Source organism: Cynocephalus volans, chromosome 8 (assembly GCF_027409185.1).
Source record: "Cynocephalus volans isolate mCynVol1 chromosome 8, mCynVol1.pri, whole genome shotgun sequence".
Lineage (NCBI taxonomy): Eukaryota > Metazoa > Chordata > Mammalia > Dermoptera > Cynocephalidae > Cynocephalus > Cynocephalus volans.
Window position 1 is genome coordinate 85,734,686 of NC_084467.1, and position 22,900 is coordinate 85,757,585.

At 34.6% G+C, this 22,900-nt stretch overlaps 1 protein-coding gene across 1 annotated transcript in view; it reads right to left on the bottom strand.

The window, feature by feature from the left end:
* Window positions 1–22,900, bottom strand: part of DPYD (dihydropyrimidine dehydrogenase) — an 855,274-nt gene that overhangs the window by 452,176 nt on the left and 380,198 nt on the right. Inside the window, exon 11 of the mRNA XM_063105846.1 lies at window positions 11,053–11,263. Within this exon, the coding sequence (XP_062961916.1) occupies window positions 11,053–11,263 (211 nt within the window). The remainder of the gene's footprint in view (window positions 1–11,052; window positions 11,264–22,900) is intronic.

The following is a 22,900-nucleotide window of genomic DNA, read 5'->3' on the forward strand; positions in this document are numbered from 1 at the left end:
CATAATCATGTATACTTAATAAATATAGAATGAAAGAATGTGAAGTAAGATCTCACAAGTATGTAGGAGGGCAGATTAGAAGGCTGTCAAAATTAAATTGAAGCATTTTAGTTTTAATCCCACCATCAAGGGAGAATAATTTTAGATTCTAAAATAGGAGAATAATGCAATGAGACTGGTGATGTAGAAGTTCATTTGGCAGCAGTGTGCAAATACAGGGGAAAACACTGGGTCATGTTAAACCAAGTGAACTGTCAAAACAGTTTGCAGAGGGCTTGGAAAAATCACTGGATATTTACCAAACACATACTTTACATTATGCTTCACACTCTTTCATATACTTGTATGGGAAAAAGTGGTTATGTAAGTAAAAGTCCTTTAAAACCACTCTAGAGAGCTTCATAATTACAAAATATTATAAATATGGCTGTCACAGAAAAAAAAAGTTTGGCAATAGATGGCATTAATACTTATTACCTTGGGCAGCACCCCTGAATGGATGTTAAAGTTAATACTAGTTTCTTCCTCTGGCAATGCTACCATATTATATTTGAATTGGGTAGTTTCCATATTTGGGGGGATGGATATTAAATATAATTTAATATAATTTTCCAATTTATACAATAACACACGTATGCAGGTCAATGTCTAATTCAACCAAAGAGTATGTTAGATAAGTAAGTTGTCCTTTTTACATTGTGCTTTTCACCAAGAACACAAATGCAAAGCAATTAACAATAATCAGATCAATCTGCAATACAAAATGTGAATTATTAAGAACATTAGTAAATAACCTGTATCATTACATTATAATTTAACTAAACTTTACCTCTTGATTTTATATCTCATAGCAGCTTAGTATAGTTTAACATTTCATAAGAATATTAGGTTTCAGAATAGCCTTTTATTATACTGTAAGCTAACTAGTATTTAAAAGACAAATTCAATAGGCCATGGTCAATAAGGCTCAGGGCAGGTATTATACTCACTGCATCTATTACGCTCACTGCATCTATTACACTCACTATATGTTGAAAACCACTAGCTACATTTTATGATTTCTGTTCTCTGAAACAATTATATTATTTTTCCATTTTCTACCTTCTTTCCCCAACAAAACTTGTTACATGCCACTGCTGTACTTCTTGTACATAATCTTTGATTTGATGGAAAACTACTGAGTTATTCACTGTCTCCCTGTAAGAATGCATATGATATCAACCACTAGTGAAACCTGGAAAATAAAGATAAGAAAAGGCTCTGAACAGAGCTATTCACTGGGGAAACAAACCTATTCCCATGCAGTTATTAGAGGGAAGTAAAATAATTACAGAAATATCATGTTGTGCTTCAAACGGATGTCTAAGGCAGTTGTAAGTGATGTGATGTTGATTCCAAATCACTTTCAATGCTGTTATCAGTTTGACCCTCCTCCTCCTCACCTCCACCCTTTAAAATAATTCCAAAGAAAAACGGTGCAAGGATTTCATTATTTTGTACAGTTATTCAGCAGAAATGCCAGTACCTGCATTAGATTCCACCACTTCTTCATCACTCTGCACAGAATAGAAAGACAATAAATCTTCCAACCAGAAAAAAAAAAAAAAAATCTTTCTGACAATAAAGTCAATTTTTAAGAAAACATGTACAGTTTTACTTTTAGGTTCATGAAAATGTTTTTTGCTCAAAATGTAATTAAAAGCAAGGCAATATACATAGAAAATTTAAAAGGGTTCATTCTCTCATCCCTGGGACAATCTTTAAAGGATATACTGTATCAATGTTATACTCTTCAGGCATTATAAATGAAATGGTAGCACAAGGAACCATGGAATACAACTGTCCTGATGTCATGTCCTTCCTAAGAAATTTACCATCAGAAAAGCAATGGAAGCAAAAGCTTTTTTCTCTGCATAATATGGTAGGTGAGATGCTTCTGGATTTCCAGAATAAATGCCACAAATACTTTCATCATACGAAGGTACTTCAAAAAGTTCATGGAAAGATTTGCATTGTCTTTTAATTCTTTTTTTCTACAAACTTAAAAAGCTGTTATCTAAACTATAGGGTATAAAGCTTTCATTCATTAATTCAATCAATAAATACCCACCATTCTGGGCACAAAGATACAATAGTGAAAAAAACAGGCAAAAGATGTGTACTAATTCCCAATATCTGTTCCCTATTTCAGTTGTTAAATGTATTAGCAAATCCAAATGCAACACATCACCACTCCCCTCAGATCTGTTCTACCTGCTGCATTTGTGAGTTTTGTCAGCATTATAAACATCTGATTACCTCCCAAGTTAGATACACCACATCCAACCTCTTTGTCAAACAAATAACTCTTGATTCTGAATTTTCTTCTGTAATCTCACTTCCTCTACCTTCGTGACTGAAACTACTGTAAAATTCCTTTTAGCTGTTATCACTGACATTTCAAGATTATTGCCACTGTGTAGCGGCATGCTTATTCCACTCTCCCGATGCTTACTTCCATGTGGAGAAAGAACCATTGGTATAAATAACATCAGTGGTGCTCTCGGTACCTTTCTTGCCTCTCCTCAAAAAATGGAAATGCATAAATCTAATTAGTGGATCTGGAAGAAAAAAATAGGCATGTATAGCCTACCATTTTCACGTGTATAGCTTGGGAGCTTCCCACTTGAGCACAAGTTCTCTTTCTTCCCTCATACTGAAAATACGATTGGGGCAACTTCCCACAAGGGGGACCTAACTTGTTGAATCATAGCCTATAACTGAATGAGTAACGTCACCTAATTCAGGAACTCGATATTAGAAAATACACCTTCCTGCTAATATGAACCACCCCAAAAGGTGATTACTTGATTTCTAACTCCCAACTATTTGAACAATATTACAAATGGTTCAAAATCCAATTAGAGAAAAGGAAGATTTAACACCTGCCAGAATTACCACATGCAAGATAAAGATCTCTCCCATACATAACCCTCCCCAGTTGTCACCTAGATGTCTGTAGTATAGAACTCAAAATTCCTAGCTTAGCATATAATCTTTTGACTCCACCTAAATTTGTAGCCAAATTTCCTGCTATCTTATCCCTACTCATTTCCCACCCTTATATAACCATACACCATCTGCTCCAACTAAACAGAATTCGTCCCCATTGTCTGCCCACATGATGCCATTTTGTCAGCCTACACTGTTGCACATGATGTTCCTTCTAACAAAGAAACTCCTATTCAACCTCTAAAACCCAGTCCAAATGTGGTCTTGAATTAGCACATTATGTTGCAATATATGTATTTACATGCCTATTTTTCCTATTAGCCTACAGGTCACCAGAAGGCAAAGACTTTCTTTTACTCTGGTCTGTATTCCTAGTGCCATAGTTGTACATCAAGAAATATTCATTGCATGGTGAATAATAAGAGAATGAATAGTAGATGTCATAAAATAAAAAGTTCTATTTTAGAAATAAAAATGGATAATTCAGACCCTCATTTATGAAGATAACATGCATAAAATAAGTAGGTTGATGACAACTTTCAAAAGAAATACTTTTCTTTTTTTTTTTTATACAGCATTTTAAAATGACTGTAAAATGACTACTTAATCTAACAGTGTGGTGTTGAGCAAAATTGCATAATCTCCCTGTGACTTCCCTCCCTTCCACCCCCATTCCACCTGGAAACTCCTACACATCACTCAGATTTCAATTTACAACCCACTTACTCTAGGAAACTTCCCTGAACACTTAGACTCTGTTCTGTGCTTCCCCGGCACTCTAAACTTCTCCCAGCACAGTTTATTATACTGTGAATCTCCCCAGTTAAACTGTGCATTCCTGGAGGCAAGGTTTGCATTTGTGTTTTCACCACTTTATCCCTGGAACCTAGCTCAGAGCCTGGAATAGGAGGCCATCAGAAGTTATTAAACAAATGAACCTGTGAAATGAGGGAACTAGAATATATGATCTCTTAGGTCTCTTCCAGCACATTTGGAAATAGAGATAAAGAAAATCCCGATGCAAGTTACTGTATCATAACAAATCCAATATGTTATACTGAACTGATCACTTTATTTCTCAGTTCTACCTCATCCATTCTTAGTTATATTAATCATTAGTAAGTTCCTTCCTCTAATATTTTGCTGTCAAAAAGGTCTCCTACCTAGCAATAAAGTACAGTATTCCTTGATCTGTTTTGAAACTTTGCTGCAAATATTTCTGTTTATAAAAAAATGCATACAGCAGGCAAAATTTGACCAATTATGATAGTTGCTCAACTTGGTACTCCTCTCCTTCACCCTCTCCTTTACTTTTGGTAAGGAAGAAAAGGAATTATGCAAGCTGAAGGCCACAAAGGGTGGACAACTGTTCAAAGAAATTTTGCTGATTCTCTAAGTGCCACCAGTAACTTCTAGCAGAGATGGTTTGAAAAATAAAACATGTTGGTAACAAACAAATAACAAACGAGGGTTATTAAAATGTCTAGTAGTCTCAATTCCATTAGTGAATTACCAAATAAGTAACATTTTAATAAGGAGTAAAATAAATCAAACATAGGGTTCCAGATCTTTTAAAGCACAGGTAACTATTATTATTGGGAACCTAAATTATCTAGTACCCACATTAAAACATATTCCTTAGTTTTTCCCCAACACCTAAATAATTGAGGGAAAAATGTACACGTTTGAAAGATTCCTGCATTTTCAGGGTCTTTGCGCACATTTCCTTGTCTAACTGGCAATTTCTAGTTCTTAGGTCAGAACAAGGCAAATTAACTCATGGCCTGCACCTTTTCTCAGTGTGGGGGCAACTGAATCAAAGCTACACTCAAACCTGGTATTGACAGAATGTTTGATTTACCCCATGAGGCTTTCAAAAACTTTTCTGAGGGCCTTCTAATAAGAGGAACTGATGAGTGATTTAAAAACCTTTCTCTCTCTTTTTTTTTTTTTCCTCCAAAACACTCTTTGTGGAACTATTACAATCAGTTCTATAAAGGGAGTTAATTTCTGAAGGTTGCATTAAAGATTCAGAAATATCTGGGTTTTGTGTTTCCTTGTTACCTATAGTTCCTAGTGAGATGAGCAGAAAGAAAATGTAGGCCCTTGGTAAAGTACATTACCTTCCTCTCTACGAGAAAGATCACGCATTCTCTGGCTGTGCCCAGAGCACTCAGTTACCTTGTCGTTTGCTCTCGTGAGTGGCGCTGTGCAGAATTACACTGAGTCAGTTTTATTGTCACCATTCATCCTATCTTCTTTCTTCCCAAAACACAGGCTTTTAATCATAGCGGTATCAGCCCATAATTTTCAAGTGCTTAAAAACTCAAACTTAGAATCCTCAAAAATATTTCTTTCTTTCCTTCTTAAAATAAAAATGAGCAATCATCTTAGATTAAACAAACCATTTGATCCAATTTCACCATTTGTAAAAGAAAAAAACAGTCATTTAAAAAGGCTTTGCTCTAAATATCTGATTTGTGGAAACTCAAAATGGAGATTTCCAGCAAGTAAAAATGAGTTAAAAGAAAATTCCTTTCAATGGTATGGAAACATGAGAATTGATAATAAAATATTTTTAAATATATGATATGGTTACAAACTGTATAATCTTTTTTTCTGTAAATAATACTAATCAAATATATTAAATGTTTTCATATTGAAAAAATCATAATGTAAGAGCATCTGCTTTACTTATTTACAATGACATGTTGACAGGGCCTCCAAGATCCCTGATGAAGTACTGATTTCCAAATGCTTGTATTTTTTCTACACAACATTTACAGCATCATAAGGGTGTAATACAACTCAATTTAATTACTAAAGTTGGTTTTGTTACACAATACTAATAATATCTAAAACTTAAGTGATGCTTACTATGTGCTAGGCCTGTATTTAAATGCTTTACATATATTATTAATTCATTTATTCTCAAAACAACTCTAGGAGGTAGATACTATAATCACCCACCTTAAACGGTGAGGACCATGAAGTACAAAGAGACTAAGTAACTCGGTAAGTTGATAAAGTTAGAAAGAAAAGAGCCAGGTTTCCAGCCAGGCAGCACAGCTCCAGAACTCTGCTATGAGCTGAGGCTCCAGACAGACTCCAATTAGTGCAATATTTACTAAATTATAACAAATGTAACAATTTATGCCAAAGCAAAGAAAAAATCAATAGCAACAGCATAGCAGAATTATTCTTCCAACTTTTACGTTTCAAGAAAAATAAACCAACTCGTAGGAAATAATATAACAACTATCTGTATAAAACTAATATCCTGACATAAATCAAGTGAAATCAGATGCACAAATATATTTGTGCAACTATTATGGGCACATTAACATGTCAGTTGCTATTGGAACTATAACTTACTTATAAAGGTACAATCCTTGCCCTCTTGGGGTTTACAGTCTAATTTGAAGATAAATTATAATAGGTTCTGGAAGATCAAAGGACATAATCTTTTCAAAGTAGACATTTCAAAAGAATAAGAGGATGACTGTGGCACAGTATATAGAAGAGGCACAGAGGCCATGGCATGGGCTACAGTGCATTCCTTCAGCTCTTGGAAAGCATATTCCAAGAACCATAAAATTATGTCCTCTGGCTCTCCTAGGAATACGAAGACTAGGCCAACCTTACCGCCTTAAAAAGTGAAGCTGTGAGGTTGGTGAAAATGGTCAAGGAGTTTCCTCATCAATTCAAAACTAACAGAAAAGACATTCACACATCAGAACTGTCATTTTGGTTCCAAAAGAAAAGGGAGGATAAATTATAATAAAGGCAAGAAACCAAAAGAGACAAAATTCAGTTTGATAAACACTGACATTAGTGTTTAGGAGGAGACTTTCTATATTGGGAAATACATATTTTAAAATAAATCAATGGAAATTTCCAAAGAATGGGGAATATTTGTGGAATATAAATGCCAGCTAGAGGTAGTTTGTGCTTAATTTTTTGATAGAATTTAAAATCAATCTAGAGCAATAAAATCCCAATTTAATGTGATTTGGAATCTTACATACTTAAGAGGAAATAGAGGAAAATTTTTAAAAGGTGGAACCACTTTGAATTTTTCACAGAAAAGATATTAAATAAGGCTAAGGATATTATCTCAATTGAATTAGAAATTGAACACCATTGCCTTTAGAATTTGGGACAGTAGTTCATGAAGGATTCAATCAAATTGAGTCCATAACCACACATAAATTCCATGCACAGGGATGTGGAATATGTAGTCATTTGTTTCAATTTTCCATTCCCTGCTAAAATCCAAAAAAAGAGAGAAATAAAATAGAATTAGGTAAAATAATGATGATTACTTATAATTGTTATTAGCTTTAGAAGCAATAAACTAATTAGCAACTATAATCCAAGAATATTATCCAAATTTATTTCATAAATGTGATATACTTATCTTTTCTGTAGGCTGTTGAGGCACTTACTCTTTGTATGGCAGGAAATAGTTATTACGTATGTACTAGGTGCATAATACTAAATAAAGTTACTTTATATTCTCCATTGTAAAATGCACAAATTAAGACACTTGCAAGAGTCATACAATATATGAAGAAAAAAACTGATATTAAGAATTTAATTTCCTTTAAATTTCCCAACTTAGGTTGTCTTTTCAAATATATTTTGTTGATATGATTGAGACTCTAAAAGTATTTTCATTTAAAATATTGTTACTAGAGACTGCTGAGTATAAATTATCACCGTACTTTATATGTACTCTGTCAAGTTTATTTCATTCCTTGAATTCTTTAGCATATATTATGTAATTCATTCACCAAAGATTTTCCAAGTTATCACTATAGAATCCACCCTGTGTTAGATACTGGGGGGGAATAACTCAATAGAGAACAGCAGAAAATAAAGCTAGATACATAGTGTATATACAGCCATTCACTGAAGTTCCCAGGTGTTAAGGAACAGGAATTTTATCCTATAGTATAGGGTAATATCGGTGAATTTAATAAAAACAAAAACTGGAATTAGAAATTTGAAACTGGGATAACATTTTGAACTTTGGCCATGGGGAGAAAGGTACCATGTACAATAACAGCAAAACTGACAACACATCTGCTTTCAGGAAATCCGATAAAGTGAACTGTCCTCACTCTGTGTGTATCTTTCTTAATGTATTCTTCATTTTTTACCACAATTAGTTGCTTATAGGTCTGCCTCCACCCCAAGTCGGTGAGGTTTTAAAGTACAAGGAACAGCTCATTCATCCTTGTACTCTACAGAACACAATTTGGCACGTGTATACTCAGTAAATGTTTGTCACATGCATGAGCATGAATATGGGATGAAAGGAAGTCTTCTGAGACATGAAGAGTGAGGAACTAGATTTGAGTCATTTTACACAGAAGTGAAACAGTGCCTACTACCTGGCACACAGAAGAAGTTCATTAATATTTTTGAGAAATGAATGCATGTATCAGTAAATGAATGAATGAATAGACAATCAGTTCACTGAATGAATAAACATATTAGGAAGAGAAAATGGGCAAAGTCTGAACTTTGGAAAGTACAATAAAGCTAGAGGAAGAAAAGCAGTCGGTGATAGTCTTGGAAGCGGAATAGTTAAAAGAAAAAGCAAGGAAAGAGAGGGTAATAAACAATAATAACGTGTTGCAGTTTTGTTTCCAAAGCACTTTCATATTATTTCATTTTAATTCTGACAACAGTCCTGAGAGGTAAAGAGAAAATATATTATTATGCCTGTTCATTTTTATAGATATAGAAGCTAAGCCTCAGGAAGGTTAAATGACTTGGAGGAGAGCATTTCAAACAGACAGAAATAGTTAACTGTCAAATGCAGAAACTAGAATAAGGACTGAAAAGATATCACTGTGTTGGGCATGCATTTCATTGCAGCCTGTGCAAAGTGAGGGTGGAAAGGAGAGGGCGGATAGGAAGGGAGGTTAACGTTTTAAGAGAGTGGTTATAGATGAATATATTAAATCACACAGGTATCACATGTGATAATCATATAGGTATCACACAGATATTATAGCACATAGGCATTAAGATGGGACAAGATTTAAGGCAGAAAAGAGATAACATGAAAATCTTCTCACCCAAATGTACAAATTGCTTCCAATTAACTGGTTTTCACCATACCTTAAATAGATGTTTGCTTAAGAAAGTTTTATGAGTTTGAAATTATTATTTTAAGATTTTAAATGCTACATGGGTTAGATCCTCTTGATCAATTTCTAACAAATATTGAGTCCTCCAACCCATTTCTTTAACATTTTCTATCCCCAAAACTATGAAAACATTTTGCCAGTACTGGAGGAATAAATGCTTTCTAACATCCCAGCTCTTCCAGTTTCCCTCTCACTTGAAAAGTAATTTCTGATTAATGTAAACATGGAGGGCCCCTGGTAAAGCAAGTAATTCTAATTAAGGATAATCTCTCCAGGCAGTTTATTTCAAATCAGGAGGAGCAAAATAAAGCATAGTAAAAAACCACTTTTTCCTTGGCTTCTCTAAATGTATGAGGGATAACAGAGGTGAAGTACAGGAAGAAACACACACAGTTAAATTCTGGAATGACTTTGTTCAACAAACTTAAATAAATCTAATTTTCTTCCACTTCATATTTTAAATATTAAATTAAATCTTTTACTATTCGCACACATACGCACAAATTCACGCGCGCGCACACACACGCACGCACGCACACAGAAGCTTAACAAAATTGCATCTGAGACTGCAAAAGCTGTTTTCTATGATCTTCTGAGTCAAATCTACTTAGATTTCTTTAGAAAAAGAACCATTTTTCTTAATATTAGAATTTCCAGTTGTGGAACATAAATTTAGATAGGTAAGCTAAATTATTTTTTGATAGGCGAATCATCAACAGAATTGCTAGTTAAACATGATTGAACATTTTATTCAATTTTTGGTGACGTGCAGAGTACTAGGAACAGTATGATTTTTTTAGACAACAGAAATTCAATTTGCACACTGTTTTTTTTTTTTTCCTTCCTGAACCCAGTAATGAATAAACAAACCATCCTGTGACTGTGTCTACATATCACATAAACATCTAGATGAAAAGTGACAAATTCAGGCCATCATCCAGCTATTTGAAAACATTTTTCTTGATGACATTAAACATCTGGATGTTTCCAAATACCAAGATGTTTGATGTCCTGCAGATAAAATATCCTGATGACTGGTTGGATTTTTTACTTATCTGTGGCATAAAAATGTAGATTTGCATGCACATGTCATTTCCTATTTCAGACACAAAATGTAATTTTCACATGACTACAGTAGAAAGTCATAGACAGCAATCACCAGGTTTAGATTTGCTGCTGTTGTTGTTCTCAATGAATCTCTGACCAAGAGAAATATCTTTTATTTTCTCTCAATAAGTAAAAGAGATCATTGTCATTTCAATTCAGTGTGAATTAAAAGGTACAGAATTTACAAAATGAAGGCATTGAGGTACTTAAGCTTTTATGTACAATGGCCCACAAAAACACTGTGTGTAGTAATCTTAATTGATTGAAGCATTTTCTTCTTCCTTAACATGTCCATTTATATCAACCAGGTGAAATAACAGGAGTTCAAAATTTCTAATTTGATCGTTTTGATTTTTTATAGTGATGGTTTGGCATGCAGATGGTAATAAACATGAATTCTATTTTTGGCTATTCATTAGACCCTAATTTGTGTGATTCACTGAAGACTGGCTGTTCCACCTTCTCTGCTACATTTTCTTACTCTAGTGTAATTGGGGGAAAAAAGCCATTCTTATACAGGATACAAAGCAAACATTATCATATAGTAGAATATATATTTCAGTTATCAGCTTAAAGGAAAGATTAATGTTCTTTTCAATCCTCACCACTCTTAAAATAATTCTGTATAAGCATCAAATACCATTTCTAAGCCTTTTAAATCATTGCTTTAAAAAGGGAAATGAAATGTTAAAGGGAAATGAAATGTTAAAGTGAAAAACAATTCCCTGATAGCCGGAAACTATTATGGCACTAAAATAATAGACCACTGCATAGCTCCCGAGCACTCTACCTTTAGGGTCACTGAGAACTGAACCAAAGGCACTGATGACCACATCGGCTTTCAGGTGGACGATCTGGTCTTCATCCTCATTCCATTTTCCAATTTCATCTTGCTCTGTCCGAACAAACTGCATAGCAACAATTCTCCCACCTTTTACTATAACCTTCCGTGGGGATAGAAAAGGCAAAAATTCACACTTTTCTTCCTTAGCAAGCTCCATCTAAAACAATACAGAACACAGAAAAAAACATGGCAGTGTTTCTTATTTCATACCATATTTGATTTTTAATTCTATTATACATGCTAAAGCTTATGATGTTTAAATCAACATGAAGCTTTTTCTTTCCCATAGCTGAATTTCAGTTATCAGCCAATTACATTTCATAAATTACCGACTCAGGGGAGTCAAGAATTGGAGTCATGATCAGGAAGTTTATGGATCATAACATCGTCAGGTATTTCTCAAATTTTAGGATTTACATGCCCTATGGTTGGTATTGCATGAGGTTTCTGACTATAGTAGCCTTGCCTCCTCATGCTTTCATATCTGTAGATTAAGCTCTCTTTTTTAATCATGCCACATATGAAAATAAATACTTCTGTTTATTACCAGGCTGCATATATCTAAGCTGGAAAAAAGTCAATAAAGTGGGTGAGCCAATCTGTGCAAGTACATGATTAGAATGGAAGGTAGGAGAAAAGACAAGAGAAACTCTCCAGAACTAAGAAATAAAAAAAAACATTTATTCTTCCTTTTATAAAAACACAAGATGCAAATATTATAAATGAAAATTTTAAGAAGGGAAGCATGCTGCTCCTGATGAATTCCCAGTTCTTCCCCATCTCTTAAATAATTCATTCTGTGATAACATCCAGATACCTTGGTTTTTGTTTTCAAACCCATAATAGGATGCCCATCAATGCACAATGTTAATATTTACTCATTTGCTTATTTTTCCACTCATTGTTTTTGGGGAAATACAGACCTTTGTATATGCAATCTGAACTAGTATGTTGAACTAGTATTTTTCTTTTTGGAAAAATGTAAAAATGTCATACTGAAGCAGTTAGGGACATCCAGTTTCAGTCTTTCCATTCCCCATGGAGGCCATGCATATTCTCAGTAGGATCCCTGAGTGAGGTTGAGAAGGTTATGTGTGTGAAGTTTCAAACCAAGAGTTACCTGGGCTACATCAGTATAGAAAAACTGAAACATAAAGTAATATGGTTAATGTTGTCATCAAAGCATAGACCCATCTCTCTACAATCTATCCATAACTAGTGGCTCCTATTTTGGCGTACGTCAGAATCATCTGGAGTGTTTGTTAAAACAGATTGCATGGACCAACCCCCAGAATTCCTAATTCTAACTTCTAATTTTGTAGATTTGGTTGGGGTCTGAGGATCTGCACGTCTAACAAATTCCCAGGTGGTACTATGCTGCTGGTCTAGTGGTGACACCTCATTAATGACTGTCATATCAGACTATAGCTGGCTGGCTTAGAACTTAGTCTATACTATGCATTCTCAATGACAGTAATGATGCTCCTAGGGAGCAAAAATTAATTCTTGGAGGAAGAAAAAGTTCTTAGACATCATAATGGTTTGTGGCCCTCCCAAAGAGCTACGATGCATAAACATATATACAGTGTATCTGTGGTATTAAAATAAAGGGGCGGGGGTAATTAAAAAAAAATCTAAGAAGACTCCCAAGGGGGATAGGAATAAAATAAACAGTTGGAAAACACTGGTCTATATACTATTTATTAGCATGAAGCTACTCATTCATCTTATTTAGGATATTTTTTGAATATTTTCCTTAAAGGATAAAAATTGCACCACATAAATAATTATTGACACAGTATTTCCCTTTATAATTTTTGTAAAATTAGTAGATTAGCAATATAAAAAAATAAATATGTAGGATATTGTGGGTGGTAAGTATATTAAACAGTAGATATAAAACTGTTTACTGTTTAGACAGAGAAATTAGAGTTGAGTGGAATGGAATCAGGTTTGAAAGCCTCTTCTACTGCTTAATTGGGATAGTTTCCTTATATATAAAATGGAAATAACACCACCTAATTAGCTGGTATGAGGTACTTTTAAAACATGAGTAGATAAGGAAACTCTGGTATATCTACACAATGGAATAGTACTCTGCTATAAAAAAGAATGAAATTCTACCATTTACAACAACATGGATGGACTTAGAGAAAATTATATTAAGTGAAACAAGTCAGGCACAGAAAGAGAAATACCACATGTTCTCACTTATTGGTGGGAGCTAAAAATAAGTAAATAAATAAATATTCAAACAAATAAATGGTACGAGGGGAAGAAGACACAACAATCACAACAATTCCTTGAACTTGTTAGGACAAGTGAACAGATATGATGTAGACAAGGGGAGGAGAGAGAAGGAGGAGGAAAGAGGAATGGGTAAAGAGACATGAAAATCAACTACAATGTATATTGAGAAGTTAAAATAAAAAGATAAAAAAATAAATTCAGAAATGTAAAGTGCCTAAAGCAGAACTTAGCATATAGAAGGTATAAATAAATGCAACTTATTCATAGTTACTATTCCCTAAATTCACTTTGTTCTCCGAATCAGTCATCAGCTATTCAATGCCACTTACCAATGGGATTATGATTTCAAGAGAAAAGTGGCCCAATAATGAAGATTTTTAAAAGGCAGGCTAAAGACAAACCTTAGACTCCTCTTTGATTTTCTACAAACTAAAAATCTATGATTTCTGGAAGGCAAACTATTCTTTGAATAATTCAAATTGCAAAACAAATATGGTTTCTGTATGTAAAATATGTTTTCTGTATCATTTTGTCACATTTGTGTAATGCAGTACCTTATAACTCATCACTATATAACAGTTTATTGTGTTTCAAAAATGTCAAGTGAGCTAAATTTTAATGATAATGCCACACTTTATTGAATAACAATGCCAAATGTTTATGGTTTGAATAAATCAATACACAATGAGTATTTATAATAGTACTATTTTCTGTGGAGGGCAGAAATAAAATACTGAACTATGCTGTACATATCGGGAGCATGTCTCACAGATTGATTCAGGATCTGTTTTGTTCCATTTGATCTTCCTTGTCTATTAATGTGTAGATAGCGTCTATTATTGTACATAGGTCATCTCTCATGCTTTTTGGCAAATTTGACATGAAATTTGGAAACAAAGCTAGACACTGCTAACAAATCAAACACTTTTAAGAATTTGAAATAAAAATTAACCATGATTTAATGCTTGAACATATTTTCATGGTATTCTCACCATGGTTTTGATTTTTGAGGACCTAAAAACCATGTATAGTTAAGAACATAAAGAAACTCATTTTAATATATACTCAGCTCACATCATAATTTTCTATATGCACCAGGATCAAAAATGTATATTCAAATATTTAATATTCCTGCCAACTGTCTGTCAGTGAACAGAAGTCAGAGGGTATGAACACTGGCCCCAACAGAGATTATTCTGAATTTCTGCTTTTGAAACTTTAGAGATGTAAATTACTCTCTATCACATGTAGGATTAGAATATTGGGCAGCAGACGTAAATCATGCCACTTCCTGCCATTATGCTATTAAATTAGCTATTATAAATAGATTTTCTATTTTACATAAGTGAGAAGAAAGTGTTCAAAGGAAACATAGGAGGATTTCATTTGAATTTATTTATTTATTTGGAAAGTATTAATAGGAAAAGAGAACCTGAGATCATGACCAGTATTATCTTGGGAAATATGGAAATAGGACAATAAGAATACAGAGTAAAGAAAGCTATATGTCAAGTGAAATATCCTTTGAATTATTTGTGGGCAACGGGAGTTTACTTCTGTTATGGACCAGACTCCAAAGAGAAGTGGTCGGCAGTCAGAGGGTTGGAAAGTCAGGTATTTTATTACACTGGCAGGCCTAGATGAGCTAGCACTCCAAGACCTGAGCCCCAGGTTTAGGTCTTACGGGGTTTATATAGGTGGACTCTTCTGGGGTCTCTAAGTTTTGCTTTCTCAGCATTCATGTGGCTAGTGCAGTAACTAGTTTCGTCTTCCCAGCATTCATGTGGCTAGTGCAGTAGCTATTGGGATAAGCAAGCATAGTTACAGAAACGAGAAGAGTGCGAGCAGTTAATTAACAGTAAGGCTGATCCCATAAGCAGGTACTATTTGAAAGGCAAAACAGGCTACTGAAAGAATTAATTTTGAATTTTCCCAACACTTGCACTATTTAATAAATCTAACAAGACAAATAATAATAATAATGATAAATATTTATAACAGGTATTCTGTTAAGTGCTTTACATGTAATTCACTTTAATCTTCACAGAGAAGATATGTTATGATATCTGTATATTAGTTAATACAAAACAGCATTTAGCTTCAAACCAACTTTGTCTCCCTGTCATGGCACAGAAGGCGAACACTACACTTGATATCATTATGATTTTATAGATTTAGCTCTCAACCTCAGGAACTCTGCTGCTTGTCAGCCTCACAAAAAATCTTGTGTGAAGAAGCATTGTTTCCTACAGAAGAGAAACTGAGGCTCGGAGAAATCAGAGATATGTTAAGAGATGACAAAGTTTAGCTAAAATCTTGATCTGGCTGAAACCAATTTCTATGTGTTCATTACTTCCAAGGATAGCAATTGTAGTATATTTGAAAAAAAAAAAAAAGTGCCAGACACGAAGCCCTATCTGTGTCTATCAAAATGACTGGTACACAGTACACCTTGAAAAAAATTTTCTTTACCAAAATGAATGACAAATTATTATGAAAGCCTAGAAGGCATTCAAATTAACAAATGGACAACTAAATCGTAGCATATTGAGTGAATGGCTGCTAAACACCCATCTCAATGCAGTAACACAAGGCATGCAGATGGCGCGATACCAAACTGGATCATCCTATGCTGCAAGATTGAAGTTAAAAAGCAAATGGTGTTCGTTGGTTGTCAGATATACTGCCATCAGAGCAACTCTGTGAGTTTGGCTTATGAATGCTTTTGTTCGTGGAATATATATACACACACACACATACACACACCTACATATTTATTTGTTTGATGGAGACTGTTCTTATGAGGGACAACAGGTACATCAAGCAAACATGCAAACCTCTCTTGTCTTTATCTCCACCAATAAATACTCAAGTGAATAAAGTATAAGAAGCTATAAGATTCCATTTTTTAGGTTCAATAAGTCAGACTGGCACTTTCTTTTCACACAGAATGAGGAAAGTAAAAAAAAGAAAAATTCTTCTTAGCTTTGATTTTCACCTCCATACTCAGGAAAGATATGTGATTGATGCTGAGTGAAATAAAAATAGCGTGCTATCACATGCAATAATGATCATAATTTTAATGATTAACTTTATGTAATGTGATGATTTGGTCTGATTAATATTATAGGCATCATACTGTAGAAATTATGAAACAACTTAATTTACCATAATTAAAAGCATGATGTCAACTCATTTTTAGATTGCATATAGGCAAAGTAAGCATAGGTTATAAACTATAATGAGCAGAACTCAAAACCAGCATACATTAAATTCTAGAATAACTTCTAATATGCTGAAGTTTGAGAAGCAATATGAAAAAACAATATTCTTTGTAAAGATTATCCTCTAATATTAAGACACTTAACAATTTATCACCTTTAACACAAAGACCTCAAAAAATGTTATTAGGAACCCAAACTGTTTGGTAGTCTTCTCTGGCCAGTGATAATCCTGAAAAATATTATCTCATCTCATCACCATCAAATTATTGTGCGTACTACGAACGCTGATGGCCATATAGTAAGAGCCCCATTCATGTATAAATTCAACTACATATTTATTAAGTACTTATGTGCAAGCAATGGTGCTTGGTGCTATAGTTAATAAAATAATCCCTACTATAAAAAAAGCAGAAAACCAGCCATTATATTCACTGTAATAACGTATGATATATGATCACCCTCAATATCTGATCAGGTTCCTCATCCTCTACTACTCTCCAAGTGATATCTGACCACCTTGGCCTGCCATCAGCAAGAATTGTTGAGTGGATTTAGCCAACAGAATTAAACTTTACCACAGATGGGTTTTTTTTTAGTAACTTTTTACCCACTGACCCCCATCCTATTCTTTGGCTATTAATTCATACTTGCTCATGCTGTATTCAGGGTTGCATTCTCACCTGGGGGGATATAAAGGGTAATCACATATCAAGAGTGGAGGGTTCTTGCTAAAACTGAATTTTACAAGGAGGTGTACAGGCAGGCCTGGAAGAAGGTTCAGGAGCATGACTAAAGTTTGACTAAGGAAAGAATCTTTGCAATGTGCAAACACAGTATACTCTAATGGTACATAAAAGGGCATTTTACACAGCAATAGTGCAGGTCAAGAAAGGGCAGCATGAAAAAAGGTATTATATAAGCTAATCTTGAAGGATAAGTAGAAATTAGTCACTAGGAAGGAATTGTTACTAGCAAGTTCTGATATGGAACCCATTCCATCCCTTTGGAGAGAAAATGTGTGTGTGGGGGGGTGTAGAGGGTAAAGGAGTTAATTTCAAGAAGAAAAGCAACTTAGTTGAATCTCCTTATAAACATGCTATGGTATTTGCAAGTGGAAGAGTCCTTAATGGAATGCTTTTGGCAGGATATACCTGTTAGTTTAGGATTGCTATGGTAAACAAATCTGGAACTATAAATTTATGGGGCATAGATCTCTGTAAAAGAAATCATTAAGATCAGAGCAGAACTGAATGAAATTGAAAACCAAAAAACAATTCAAAAGATCAACGAATCAAAAAGTTGGTTTTTTGAAAAGATAAATAAAATTGACAAACCATTAGCATGGCTAACAAAAAAAAGAAGAGAGAAGACTCAAATAACAAAAATTAGAAATGAAAAAGGCGATATTACAACTGATTCATCTGAAATACAAGGAATCATTCGAGACTACTATAGACAACTATACGCCAACAAATTTGAAAATCTGGAGGAAATGGATAAATTTCTGGACACACACAAGCTCCCAAAACTGAACCGTGAAGACGTAGAAAATTTGAACAGACCAATAACAATAAAGGAGATTGAAGCTGTTATCAGAAGGCTCCCAACAAAGAAAAGCCCAGGACCAGATGGATTCACAGCAGAATTTTACCAAACATTCAAAGAGGAATTGACACCGATTCTTTACAAACTATTCCAAAAGATTGAAACGGACGCAAATCTCCCAAACTCATTCTATGAAGCAAACATCATCCTGATACCAAAACCAGGTAAAGATATAACCAAAAAAGAAAACTACAGGCCGATATCCTTGATGAATATAGATGCAAAAATCCTCACTAAAATACTAGCAAACAGAATACAGCAACACATACGAAAAATTATTCATCATGATCAAGTGGGTTTCATCCCAGGGATGCAAGGTTGGTTCAACATACGCAAATCAATAAATGTGATACACCATATTAATAAACTCAAACACCAGGACCATATGATCATCTCTATAGATGCTGAAAAAGCATTTGATAAAGTTCAGCACTCATTCATGACAAAGACCCTCTATAAGTTAGGTATAGAGGGAAAGTATCTCAACATAATTAAAGCCATATATGACAAACCCACTGCCAATATCATCCTGAATGGGGAAAAGCTGAAAGCTTTTCCTTTAAGAACAGGCACTAGACAAGGATGCCCACTCTCACCACTCCTATTCAACATAGTGTTGGAAGTACTAGCCAGAGCAATCAGAGAAGAGAAGGAAATAAAGGGCATCCAGATTGGAAAAGATGAAGTTAAACTGTCCCTGTTTGCAGATGACATGATCCTATATATCGAACAGCCTAAAACCTCTACAAAAAAACTGTTGGAATTGATAAATGATTTCAGCACAGTAGCAGGATACAAAATCAACACACAAAAATCAGTAGCATTTCTTTTCTCCAATAGTGAACATGCAGAAGGAGAAATCAAGAAAGCCTGCCCATTTACAATAGCCACCAAAAAAATAAAATACTTAGGAATTGAGTTAACCAAGGAGGTGATAAATCTCTATAATGAGAACTACAAACCACTGCTGAGAGAAATTAGAGAGGATACAAGAAGATGGAAAGATATTCCATGCTCTTGGATTGGAAGAATCAACATAGTGAAAATGTCCATACTACCCAAAGTGATATACAAATTCAATGCAATCCCCATCAAAATTCCAAAGACATTTTTCTCAGAAATGGAAAAAACTATTCAGACATTTATATGGAACAATAAAAGACCACGAATAGCCAAAGCAATGCTCAGCAAAAAAAAATAAAGCTGGAGGCATAACACTACCTGACTTTAAGCTATACTACAAAGCTATAATAACCAAAACAGTATGGTACTGGCATAAAAACAGACACACTGACCAATGGAATAGAATAGAGAATCCAGAAATCAACCCACACACTTACTGCCATCTGATCTTTGACAAAGGTACCAAGCCTATTCACTGGGGAAGGGACTGCCTCTTCAGCAAGTGGTGTTGGGATAACTGGATATCGATATGCAGGAGAATGAAACTAGATCCATACCTCTCACCGTATACTAAAATCAACTCAAAATGGATTAAGGATTTAAATATACACCCTGAGACAATAAAACTTCTTAAAGAAAACGTAGGGGAAACACTTCAGGAAATAGGACTGGGCACAGACTTCATGAATATGACCCCAAAAGCACGGGCAGCCAAAGGAAAAATAAACAAATGGGATTGTATCAAACTAAAAAGCTTCTGCACAGCAAAAGAAACAATTAACAGAGTTAAAAGACAACCAACAGAGTGGGAGAAAATATTTGCAAAATATACATCTGACAAAGGATTAATATCCAGAATATATAAGGAACTAAAACAACTTTACAAGAAGAAAACAAGCAACCCAATTAAAAAATGGGCAAAAGAGCTAAGTAGGCATTTCTCTAAGGAAGATATCCAAATGGCCAACAGACATATGAAAAAATGCTCAACATCACTCAGCATCCGGGAAATGCAAATCAAAACCACATTGAGATACCATCTAACCCCAGTTAGGATGGCTAAAATCCAAAAGACTATGAACGATAAATGCTGGCGAGGCTGCGGAGAAAAAGGAACTCTCATACATTGTTGGTGGAACTGCAAAATGGTGCAGCCTCTATGGAAAATGGTATGGAGGTTCCTTAAACAATTGCAAATAGATCTACCATACGACCCAGCCATCCCACTGTTGGGAATATACCCAGAGGAATGGAAATCATCAAGTCGAAGGTATACCTGTTCCCCAATGTTCATCGCAGCACTCTTTACAATAGCCAAGAGTTGGAACCAGCCCAAATGCCCATCATCAGATGAGTGGATACGGAAAATGTGGTACATCTACACAATGGAATACTACTCAGCTATAAAAACGAATGAAATACTGCCATTTGCAACAACATGGATGGACCTTGAGAGAATTATATTAAGTGAAACAAGTCAGGCACAGAAAGAGAAATACCACATGTTCTCACTTATTGGAGGGAGCTAAACATTAATATATAAATTCACACACACACATACACACACACACACACAAATCGGGGGGGGGAGGGAAGAAGATATAACAACCACAATTATTTGAAGTTGATACAACAAGCAAACAGAAAGGACATTGTTGGGGGGGAGGGGGGGAGGGAGAAGGGAGGGAGGTTTTGGTGATGGGGAGCATCAATCAGCTACAATGTATATCGACAAAATAAAATTAAAAAAAAAAAAAAAAAAAAAAAAAAAGAATGATGTAAGCTATGTAACTAACAGTATAAAGTGGAGATGATTCATAATTGAAACAGCTTTCGTTTGTGTAAGTTACGGAGCTACTTACATTACTTAAAGACCACATGTTAACCTGGGTTAGAGCAAATCCAGATGCAGCAAGATGGAACCTGGAGAACTATGTTGGTGGTCCTGCACTTCTTGTTTACCTGATGCATTGTGTTTACTTATATACTTGAAATTATTAATAAAGCTGGGTGCAGAGTGATGTCTAAGTCATGTGAAGTTAATTTCACAATCCAATCTTCTAATTATCTTAGTTACCAAGGAGATGGAGGGAGGACAAAGGAAGATGCAGCAAATTCTGCCCATCCACACTTGATCTCATATTCCTTAATTTTCTAAACAATTGTTTAATATTTTGTAATTTTTGGTTTATACAGATTCACAGTGAGTGGTGGAATACAGAACAATTTTGATATAGCTAACCAAGCTAATTTTGCAATTACTTTTTTTTTCAGTTAATTTATTTTTTTTTTTACATTCTATGATGTTGCATAGCAGTTGGGAGGGAGGGGGAAAGAGGAAAAGGGAAGGAAATAGGATGGAAGAAGGAGGAAGGAGGAGGGGTGGGATTGAGGCCTGTGGTAACCCCCACATTCCCACAGTGGAGACCGGGGGGCTTCCAGCAGTGGCTTGGTCATTGCCAGGCTGGGTGCAGATGTCAGGGGAGTGTGGCAAAAGCTCTCGTCTCCTACCTCCCCAGTTTTTTCTGCAGTGGCTTGGTGGTTGTCGCTGGGCTGGTTGCTCTTGTTGGGGATGCATGACCAAGGCCCTCAGCCCCCAACTGCCAATTATTCTTTTAACTGAGCAAAAAAGTTTGCTGAAACTACAAGTTTAGGTTCCTTTTTTTAGTACCTGCTATGGTGTTAAAGGCTTCATTCACGGTCTGTTTTCACCTTAAACTTTTTAAAATTGAAGAATCTTGAACATAAAGAAACATTTCTCCAAATGAGAGTTATACTACACATTGGATAATACAATTGTCCCTTAACTGAGTCCTTACTAATTGCATTGTGTCACTACTGAGCTGCAAAACTGAGAAATGCAATGTAAGGGGTAATTTAGAGGCTTAAAATGCCTTTGCATAGCTCTCACAAAATACATCTCTTCTAATAGAGTATTTTTAAACACTATTCATTATGATTGATGACATTTTCTTAAACCTGACTAGCTTTCACTGTAGATTTTGCTGGAGTCAAGCATTCCTGGTTGCTGTTGGAGTATCTCACAAAATTATGTTCTAAATAATGTGGTGCCTTTGCGGTATCATCTTCAATCTTGAAATGTGACTTATACAAATTCTGTACAAATCAGGATACTCTGTCATCTTCTGCAACCTGCTAATCTCTCTAATTCTATTAGCTTTCGATTTTTTATATATTGCTTGGTTACATTTCCTTTTTTTTTTTTTTAATGTTCTCAGCTGTGTTTTAAGAGACTGAAGACTAGGGATAATTACCTTTATTTAATATATTTTAATGTTAGGTTGATATGTAATGTGATAAAATGACAGTTTTCAACAGTTAAATTAAAAATAAAATGTTTAAAAGCCATCAGCAGTAATTTCAAGGTATATGTACGTATATATGTATAAATTATATATTTTGAATATTTTATATTCATTTAAAGTCTTCCTACAAGGTTTTCAATGACCTTAAAATATTGTTTTATTCAACATGCCTCACTGATCTGCTGCCTTGAACCAAGGACTATTCTATTCTTTGAGTCAGACACCAAGCTGAATGAGCCAGTCTATTGAAGGAATCTGCATTTTAATTTGTGGGATGGGTATAAAGTAGTAACTACCCTATGTGATAAATGCTATAATAGCAGGAAGCATAAAGAGCTATAAAAGCCTATAGGAGAGAGAAGTTAATTTGGGAGGGAACTAAGGAAGCCTTCAAAGAGAAGATGACATATGGAACATACTTGAGGAATGAAATCGCCCTTTTAAAAGAAAAAAATTACTTTAAAAATAATGACAATTCTTTGTTTT